Source organism: Lycorma delicatula, chromosome 5 (genome assembly GCF_047948215.1).
Source record: "Lycorma delicatula isolate Av1 chromosome 5, ASM4794821v1, whole genome shotgun sequence".
Classification (NCBI taxonomy): domain Eukaryota; kingdom Metazoa; phylum Arthropoda; class Insecta; order Hemiptera; family Fulgoridae; genus Lycorma; species Lycorma delicatula.
The window spans coordinates 105,086,260-105,097,508 of NC_134459.1; the positions used below are offsets into that span (position 1 = coordinate 105,086,260).

An 11,249-nucleotide genomic window follows, 5' to 3' on the forward strand; every position below is an offset into this window, starting at 1 on the left:
AAAACAGTTAAACATGATTTAATAAATTTAAAGTTTTATTTAAGTGGCTTTAAATCACAAAAAATAATTACCATCCTCATCATCAAATTGAAATTAAAGTATTGATTAAATAAAGGGAATACATTTTAATACGTCTATGACAAGTTGTAATTTTCTATGCTATAAAATAAATAAGTTGAAAAATGTATATATTGAACAGTTGTTTAAAACGGTAATTTAATTGCATTCATTAAAAAAAGTTTTCAAATTCTGTTTCATTGTTTATAGTATGAGTAAAAATGTATTTAAAGTATTTTCAATATTTTCAGATTATATATTTGATTTATTTGTATATCTTCAGATTATATATATATATTTTATTTTTTTTTAGTCATATTGTTACAATCATTAACCACTAATAAATTCCAACAGAATTCAAGGAAACTAAACCCATTTCTTTTTCCTGTTTAGCCTCTGGTAATTACCGTTCAGATATTATTTCAGAGGATGAATGAGAATGATGTGTATGAGTGTAAATGAAGTGTAGTCTTGTACAGTCTCAGCTCTACCATTCCTGAGATGTGTGGTTAATTGAAACCCAACCACCAAAGAACACCGGTATCTACGATCTAGTATTCAAATCCGTGTAAAAATAACTGACCTTACTAGGACTTGAATGCTGGAACTCTCAACTTCCAAATCAGTTGATTTGGGAAGACGCATTCACCACCAGACCAACCCGGTGGGTAAGGAAACTAAACCCAGGATTGTTTAACTTATTTGATTTGTTGGAATTAGTTTACTAAAGTGTTTTGATTTTAGTACTAATTTTTCACGATTTTAGTACTAATTTTTTCAGTTACTGAGATGTTATAGAACTATTTGACATTGTAATTATTAGAGTTTACCATTTTAGTTTTATTTTTTTGTAATTTGTTTTAAACTTTATTTGTTATAGCCTGTTTTAGCATTTGCTGGTGAACATACTCATAGCAGTTTTTATTCTACTGTTCATGGAGCATATTTAACTGGTCGTAGTGCTGCCCAAATTTTACTAGCACCTGATTCACCTGGACCTGAACTGGTTATACATTGTGATGAAACAAGTGATCTCAGCTCCTGGATACAAGGAATATCATTAGATTGAATGGAATAAGTTTAATCTGTATAATAAATTTTTAAATAGTATTTTTAGTTTATATATATTGTATATGTACCAATAGAACTATATTATAAGTAAGACTGTAACAGCTCTTTATATATTTCTATAGTTATTTTGCTAATGCTCAGGCCTTTTATTGTATTACTATTTTATTTTATTTTATGTATAAAGATAAATTTGTCCAAAGACGTAATTAATGATATATTATTCACTATCATAATTTAATTTATATCTAACTATTATTTCTTAATTTTGTTTTATCACCTTATATAAATGTTTATTGAAATTTACATAAATTAGCAGCATGCTTTGTGATATTATTTATTAAATAATTTAAAGGAAGTCTAAAAAGTTATGGCTTATGAACTAATTTTAAATGAATAAAATTAAAATCTAATCAGCAATTTGTACTAAAAAGTTTTGTATTGTATAGACTAGTTTTATTTTAAACTTTATTAAATATCTTTGATAGAAATATATTTCAAAATATATCCGTTTAGAAACAGTACTCCAAAATTGTTAATCCAATATCATCTGCAATTTGCAAAAACTAATTTTATTATGCTTAAATTTCATAACCAATGAATTGGATTCAAAGCAGCGAGAGCAATACTAATATTGAGTTATACTCTCATGATTTCAATACTTGCTGTTACTAACTTGGGAAAGTGCAATTATATAATAACACAAGCCTGTGTTAGAGCGAGACCCATTTTTTTTTAAGGTATGATAAGAATTGTATTAAGCTGCGGTATTCTGGTTCTGATTAGTTGAAAAATTTAGTTGAATTTGACTGGATTAGTATACTTGGCTTACAAGTTCCAGTAAACTTTGGTATCCCAATCTCATCGTAAATGGTTATCCTTAATTTAAAATGTGGTGTTGAAAAGAATTGTGGGCTATTTATTTCTTAGAAATAATTTTTTTTTATTTTACCTCCGATGCCATTAAGCCAGTAGTCTATGATTAAAAGCAGATTTGGAAATAAACCCAAGCTGCTCTACATATTCAGCATGATGTTGTCAAAAAGCTTGTTTCTTAATCAGTTTATATTTTGTGTACTTTTCATCCAAATTATGCGTAATATGTATTTTACATCTAAAAAGAGTTAAAGTATAAAAGAGTGTTGAGTTCTTTTCAAGCACTTATAATGCTAAAATTAAACTAAGATTTTATTTAATAAGAGTTGTATTATATAACTTACTGATAATAATTTTCTGTGAATAATTAGCAGAACTGTAACACATACATTTATATTGTATTTACTTTATGATTCAAAACAAACTTGCTTTGTTTTTTCATAATATTTTCTTCATAGTTCCAAGTGATACACAATGCATTAATTAATAATAAATGAAATACCTTTATTTAAAGTTGAAAACAAAATAAAAAATGATAATGCAATCGGATATTTAATAGGGAAAGACTACTAGTCAAAAAATAAAAATTATAAAATGATTTTTTTTTATGTTGGCAGCTATAAAAATTAGAATGTATAACTTAAAAAAATATATGTATAGCTTTGAAATTTTACAAAAATGTTCAATTAAGTTTATAAATACATTTGATATTGATGATGCAAATGACATACAGTGAACTATCTTGGTACAGTGAACTAACAAGTAGATGTGTGTGATAGATCACAAAGTTTACATTAGCCATTTTTAAAGGGTTAACTTGTGTTTATTCGGGAACCATTTTTATTCAGCTGGATAATTTATTTCACTAGTTAATCAGAAATAATATAAATTTTCAATATTTTTTTAAATATCACAAAAAGTTAATATGATATAAATTAGTTAAGTTAAATTTATAGCATGTAAGTTGGCTGTAGAGTAGACCAGTGTTGTTATTCAATATATTGTTATTTTGTAATAGAGTTATTTTTATATGGAGGATTAATTAGTTTCTGGTTTGAATCTTGCTTGGAAATGAACACTATAAAATTAATCAAACTTTTATGCACAAACTTTAATCTTTTGTGATAAACAAAGTAATATGACCTAAAAAGATAAAACAAATGCCAGACCCATACTGGATATAAAATCCAAGACTAGTTGGTAGGATTAGAATCATTACATCAACGGGCCGTTTAAAAATTATAAATTAGTTTCAAATATAGTGAGATGAGTACTGAGAGCAAAAGATTTAAGTGATAGACTATAAAGATAGATGCATCAAGTAATCCAGATGCACTTATCTTTACATCCATTTACTTCTCTTTCATGTAATTGTAATCAATTACTCCTCCTATATACAACCTGTTATGGATTGAATTGCGATCATCAATAAATTTACTCTCTGTTTGTATTCTATTATCACGACACAATAATAGGAATATGATGCTCTTAGTTTTGATATTTTATCTCTTAAAAATTAATTATATCAACTGTAACTATCTAATTAGGTAAAATTAAAAGATTACATCATTCTGTTTTTCTGTATGTTTTGATATTTTTATTTTATCTTATGTATTTTAATTAAACATTATCTAAACAATACTTAATATATATTGTTCTGCAATATAAATTTTTATTATAATAAACAATTATTTTTACTTTTATAATGTTATATGTAGATTACATTACAGATTTATGTTGTGTTCAATTTTATTTTTAATGTGTTTAATGTAGTTTTATGTATTGTCTGTGATTATTATCCTTAATTTGTATATTATTCTATGTATGTATGTTTAATTTTTTAGATTATTATATGTATGTATAGTCTTATTTTATAACATTTCATATTTATTGATCAATACAAAAAAAAAATATAAAGCAAATTTTACAGTTCCTTCTTTAGCAGAGTTGCTGTAATAGCTTATTGATAACTAATAAGCTACAAACAAACTTTTAGAAGTAGTTTGTAAAGTTACATTTTGTAGATCAAATATTTATAAAGTATATTTTTATTTAATTTTCTTTTTAGGAATATTCTTATTTCTCTCTCTAAAAATTACTCTCTTACATTTGGTATCTTAGTTAATTATTATGAACTTTCCAGTATTAAAAATATCCATATTTTGTTTATATGACTAATGATAGATTACCACTTTTGGATGATAGTGTATAGATATCTAGAAGACTTTATTTGTATTAAAAGTGGCCTACAGAAAATGTTATACGTAGAGCATATGGTAATCCAGTATAAATATTAATTTGATATTAGAGGAAGCATTTTTCTGTATTTCTACAAAGAAAATTCAATAAAGTAACCAATTTATGCATTAAATAAAACAATAAATTCTATTGCTAGCATTTTCACTATAAAAAATAATTTTTTCATCATTTTAATGTTTAAGTAGCTTTCCATCTTAAGTGAGTAAATATTACATCCATAAAAGTTGTATTACCAAAGGAATATATTTATACATATATTTAAAAAAATTCTTTTTATTGATATCTAAGTGAATTTTTTCTGTTTGTTTTTTCCTTCTGGCCATAACCTGAAATACAGTTCATTTTTCCTAATTCAATATATACGTATTCTTCAACCAAATCAGTTTTAACTTTCTTAATTAACACAATCCCCTTTATATCAATAATACTTAACATTCATTATTGTATTTTTCTCAGTAATCGTAAAGTATAACCAATCCTTATGCTTTATTTTAATTTTATTAGTGTCCTAATGTTAAGTAATCTATATCAGGAATTTATATAAAATAGTGGCAGTAAAATGATTTGATATTCATTTATCAAATAACTTCTATAACTCATAACTTCTATAGTTAGTCCAGAAATCAAATTTCATTAAGAAAGAGCTGGAGAAACTTTTATAAGTACATGATTATTAACTGTACATAATCTAATCTAGGCAGTATAATTAGCTTACTTTAACTTATCCTATATTTACTGCTACCTACAGTAACCTTTATTTTTTATGCTTCTAACAAATGAAACCTTTCTAGTGTATTATATGTTTAAATTTTCTGAGCACTTTTTCAAAACTTCACAGCAAACTGAACATTGAGAAACTTAAATAAATTTTCAGCATTATCTACACTGGCAATCCTGAATTAGCAAATATGTCTTATTTAGCTGAACATGAAAAATTATTTTGTTAATTACAAATATAAATTGTGTATTTAGTTGTAACGGATCCCTTCACCCAATGTCTTTGACACTGCAGTTGCAGCCAAGCAACTACCATGATAAGGGGTCTCCTCCAACCATGTCAACATCCTTATGTTAGGGCAGTTGTACCAGATGGGGAATCTGAGCACTGTACAATCCTTGATATGTAAAATCATCCATTTTAATTTCTCCATTCTGATCTCCCAGATGGAAGAGGATGCTGCGAGTCAAGCTGTTATAGATTTGATGTTAAATTTTGAGTTTTTTTAAGATTAAGACAATGTTGATGATAGTCATCATGATAGCCAACAGTTGATAGTGCCTGGCACAAGAAAAATAATAAGATAGAATGCTTAGTAACAACATGAAACTCAAATACATCAGTTTATTTAAAAAATATAAAAATAAACTTGTTTATTCGCAGTTAATAGCATTAGTTTTCTGTAATAATTTTATATTTATACCTTTTTCATTGATTTTTACGTATTTCTTATACATTTTATTACCCATTGTTCTGCTACTAATGAATTCTCTTTCTAAGCTGTATTTGTTTAAATAAAAAAAAATCATTACATACATAAAGATATGTGTCTTTTATTATTATAATATTACTTTACTTATAATTATTCAACAGTAGTATAAAGAATCATCAACGCTATACTCTTTCATCTTGTAAAGTTCCTTACATTTGAACTGCTAAAAAAAAAAAAAAAAAAATACCAATATATAATGTTTATCAAATTCACTGCATACTTTATGTAGTATTAACTTAAATGTAAAGGTTGCATTTACAAAGATGATTCGATGCAAATAAAATCATAGTTCTGTCAGTATTAAAATAAAATAAAGCTCTTATACTAATATTTTATTGGCTTTTTTTTTTTATAAATTTTGTATCTATTATTTTTATTATTTATTAAATAATATTTTATATTTATTGAATCATTATTTGTTCATTTACAGAACTCTGGTTCTGATTAAGCTAAAAGTGTTTTTAAGTTTCTCTATATTCACTTCACTATATAGTTTTTAAAAATGTGCTCAGAAAATATGAGCATTAAAAAAATATTTATTAAATTTGTTAATAGAACAAGAAAAAAGTTAATGCAGATCCAGAATAGATTGACTAACCTATTACAGCAGGTGATGCTATGTTGGTGCATACTGTATAGTAATCTATACTGTGTGGCAATTAATTACTACACATATAATCAAGGTTCTCCATTTCTCTCAGTGCACTTTCTGTATAAATGGTGTAATATCTATATTCCGAATCCCAAAATATTTAAAAATTTTATTACTATACACTGTGTATTTTATTAAATACATTTAAGGTTAAAGAATATAATGATGTTCATATTGCCTTCACCGATTGATGGCAGCTATCACCATCTTCGTGTTTGGACATTTGTTATTGAGTTTGGGTTGGATATAGTCCTAACAAGTTCATTTATTGTATCACTATCATTCATTTATTATTTGTTATTCACTATTACTCAGCTACATCTATTTTACATATATTGTATGTGGTTTCATGGTAGCTTATATTTTTTGGTAATCATTATCATAATGTGAGTGTGTTTAGATATTTTTTGTATTTTTTAATCATCATCTGCTCCAAGTATTGTATTTATTAAAATTCATTTTAGAGCTATGTATTGATTTATATTACATTGAAACGAATGATGCATAATATGACTTAACAGATTTGTTTCCATACATTACTTTACAATGTTTCAGAATCAAACTGAAAACATTGCAAACAATATTCCTTTAATAATTAATAATAATAATAATGTTTATATATATATATATTTTTTAATTTTTATTATATTATCTGATTTTTTGTGCTTATAAATATTAACAATATCATATTTTGCTTTACTTATACCAGTTTTATTTGTTGTTGATACTATTTTCATTCTTCCTTCTAATGGAGGATCTGTTGGGAAATAATAATCCATATAACTTAAGCAGTTATTATATTAAGCAGTATAGATTATAGATTTTTATTTGAACGGATGACTAAATATTGTTTATATATAATACATAATAACAATCACAGATATCAGTGGCACTTTAAAAAAGGCTAATCCCCGCTCAGTAATTGATGTAATAAAACTTAATATTTGAAAATAACATGTCAAATGCCATTTTTATAATCTTACTATCTCTCTCATGTTTTAATTAAGTATTATTTTAATTTAGCATACTTGTAAATTATAATCAATAACAAAAGATAAATAAAGCTAAATTTTATATTTTTAATCAACTGAAACTTTTTTTCATAGACAAAACTGAAAAAAGAAAACCGATTAAATTCAAGTTTGTTAGTAATTATTTCATAATAAATTTTCCAATACATTGAAAAGCCTATGTTTTGGGAGTGCAGCTATATTATGGGATTATAATTGTAGTAAGAAGCGTAGCGCTACCTAATTAGTAGAGGAGCCTTTCCTGATAAAGTTTACCAGCAGAATTACCATCCTTGGTGACAAAATTCTACTATGAAAACTACTGACCAAATTGTCATGGTATCTATGCAGGAAAAAAATTCAAATCTACCTTGCAAAAATACAATAAGTAAGAATATTCATTTCATATGTTGAATGACATGTACCACTCGCAAATTTTGGATTTTTAATTTAATTTGAAATGTAAATTTCAGTTTGAAAACATTGTCTAATGACTGGTACCAAAGAAAAAGTAAATTGGTAAGGTACATCATTTCACTAGGCGTAATGTATACAAATCTGTTAATGTTTTATGATGATGATGTGTTTTTAATATTGTGGGGGAAATTTATCAGCAGTTAGTTAGAAAATGGTGACAACTAGCCAATCCATATTTTAGTTGCTATCACATAAAACCTCATTTTCATTTTCTTACTTTGAATAAAACTGTTACAAAAACCATTGGTAAAAGAACAAGTAGTTACTTTAACGCACATTTTAAAAATGTATTTGTTTAATTTTTTAATATATTAATTAAAAATAGAGACTGATGAAGAGAATTACTAAAAAGGTACTTTTTTGTAAAAATTTTAGTATATAAAGTAACATCAAAATGTTATTTGTAGATTTATTTATATTGTTTCATATATTTATATAATTTTTGTATTACTGTGATTTCTATAAATATTTTATAATGACTATTTATTTGAGAAGATGCTTTATAGAGATAATTTGTATTAAATGAGATTGTATGTAAATATTATAAATTATGTTGGAAGATACATCACTTATAAAATATATATATATATATATTTAGATTGTATGAAATTTATTAAGTTTTTTATTAATTATAATATTAATAGATTAATTTTTGTTAATATATTAATATATACATATATTTTTTTATTGCTATGTAGAAAAAAATGTCTTCTTTTGCTTAAGGATATTATAGGTCTTTTTATGTAAATTTTTCCTGACCCACATTTTCTGCCTGCGGTTTGGCAAAATATATATGCAAAATAAGGTAAATTAAATACATGTGAGATTGTTATTGGCATATTTTTAATTAAATTATTATAAACAATTTTAAATTGTGTAGGACTCTCCTTAACATATATAGGTAATATCATAGTTATATTATTAAATTTTACATAAAAGATGTGTTTTATCTACAAATTGTAATAGATATTTACTATTAACAGTATTATACTGAGCAACACATCAAACTCAATAAAACAAATCAACCCATCTGTGCAATACTAGGTTGTTATAATTGTGTATCTATTCCAGCCAAGTTCTACCTGCTTCATCAGGTGTTTAATAAATATTATTTTTTTCTTTATATACATTCTTGTATGTTTATAATATATTACATAATTTATAACAATTAATTGCAGGATTTATATATAACATTTTAAAAGTGTAATTAGATTAGACAAATTTTCTATATTTTGCTGATGCCTTTAGGGTATAGTGAATAACAAAATTATTATAATGAATTAATATCTTAAAATGACCATGCTTTTAATAAGTTTTTTAAATATAATATTCACCATTATTTTTTATTATTTATGTTTTTATTTTTAATTAATTGGTGTGATATGCTTTTTAAAATTCACCAGTTTCAACTAGATATTTTGTGTCTTTATATCTGTAAGTTATACTTACACATAATTTGTAAAAATTATTGTAATCAATAACTATAAATAGAATTCCATTAGAAAGATAGTTATTATTATTTTATTATTACATAATTCTAGATATTTATGTTGCATAATAAAATTGAAATGTTAATAGTTTGTTTTTTAATGTTTATTTTTGTTACAGTTTATTGTAATTACATTTATGATTCTCAGTAATTTGGGCCTTTTTATTCCAAAAATTACTCTAAATCAATAGTACTGCATGACAATTATTATTAAGAGAAAAAATTTGCTAGGAATAAATAATAGGTAGTACAGCTAATTGTAACCGTCTAGCAGAACATGACTATAAAAATGGATTATTTTACTTACTGCGTCAGTTTTTGTTGAAGTTAGTACTATCATAGAAATGTATGCTTCTTCAGAACATTTGTGCGAGTTAAATTGTAAACATAATTAAATTATAGAGAAGTATTTTTACCAACTTGGTCAAAATTGTAAAATGGATTATTCTACTACAATTATATAATCATGTACATTCATACATCATGACCACACACAGATAGGCACCGGGGCAACAATCTTCATGATCTATCCCAAACTTCTCAAAAGTGATTCACTTGACATCATTTCTAACATTGCCATTTATTAAAAACAAAAGTTTTTAGTATCTTGCAGGCTATAATTGCAAATTATTTAAAAGCTGTGGTCCAATGAGTAGAACCTCCTTGAATCTTTCTTTACAGTATTGTTTAAGATAAACTTTTCAGGTGAGGAGAATGATTTTGAGAATTATGTAAATAATAAAAGAATTTTACTAATTAAATTAAAATATATTAAAAATCATTTAACTTAAAAAAATTACCTTTGCTTACCTTAGCCACAAATCTACTTGTAGATTTGTGAACTGAGTCATGTCCCATGTCCACGTTAAGGATTGCACTTGTAGCTTGTTACAACCATAGATTTCCAAGCTAGGGATTAAACAACAGAATGGGCAGAAACTGTAATGAAAAGCAGTTCATAAAAACAACTGATTTGACCAGTTCTCAAACTCTCTATCTCCTGTGAGGGAAGTCCTTAATCATCTATGTCATTTTTGACAGATTGAGAAATACTTTTTGTGTACATGTATAATATATATATATATATATATTACACACACTTTTTTTAACTTTTTTAACTTATATTTCTTAACTTTTTTTAACTTTGTAATTTTAATGTTTGAATTAAATGAATCGTATGATTAGAGAGAAAAAAAAAGTTTAATGGATGATGAGAGAAAACCTCGAAAGCGCCATTAAAAAATAAGTATAAGGTAAGAAGCATTATTAAATTCTGTACTCTTGGCGGCAAACAAGTTTACATCAAACAAACACTTTACAATATGTTGTGAGACATAAATTTAATAGTCCAGAAGAAGGGAGAGAATTCTTTTTGTATTGATAATATTAATTTTACCTACATTCATATTTCTACATTAAATCTAGTAAACACAATGATTTCAGGAATGGGAAAGTGTTAATGAATTCTAATCCAACAACTTTATCTATAATGTAAACAGCACAGTACTTTTAAAGATAACCTGATTTCTAAAAAAATGTTGGCAATGAGGGTTTAAACTAAAAAGAGGGGTGGAACACCCATTTTGATAGAGTTTCATGTTATTTTGTCATTTCACTGGATTCTTATTTAGTAGTATAAAAAAGGTTACCTGGGGGTTGATGCACATGTCATACCTACATTCATGAATTAGAAACTCTTACAGACTAAAATTATGTTTTTAACTGACTGTTATGATCTGTTTTTACTGCTAATGATTATTAAATTTAACATTTTTAACTTCATTCCTATCAATTTCTAGAATGCTACTCCCTGTTATGTTTGTGTTATTGCAGATATGTAGTGTTAATTTAAATCTTAGAGAAAATCTATG

At 25.2% G+C, this 11,249-nt stretch overlaps 1 protein-coding gene across 2 annotated transcripts in view; it reads left to right on the forward strand.

Moving 5' to 3' along the window:
* Positions 1–1,397, forward strand: part of LOC142325266 (peroxisomal N(1)-acetyl-spermine/spermidine oxidase) — a 34,207-nt gene extending 32,810 nt beyond the window's left edge. For both annotated transcript variants that reach the window (XM_075366795.1, XM_075366796.1), the window contains exon 7: positions 938–1,397. In XM_075366795.1, coding sequence (XP_075222910.1) covers positions 938–1,126 — 189 coding nt within the window. In that variant the 3' untranslated portion in view covers positions 1,127–1,397. The remainder of the gene's footprint in view (positions 1–937) is intronic.
* The last annotated feature ends 9,852 nt before the right edge of the window (positions 1,398–11,249 follow it).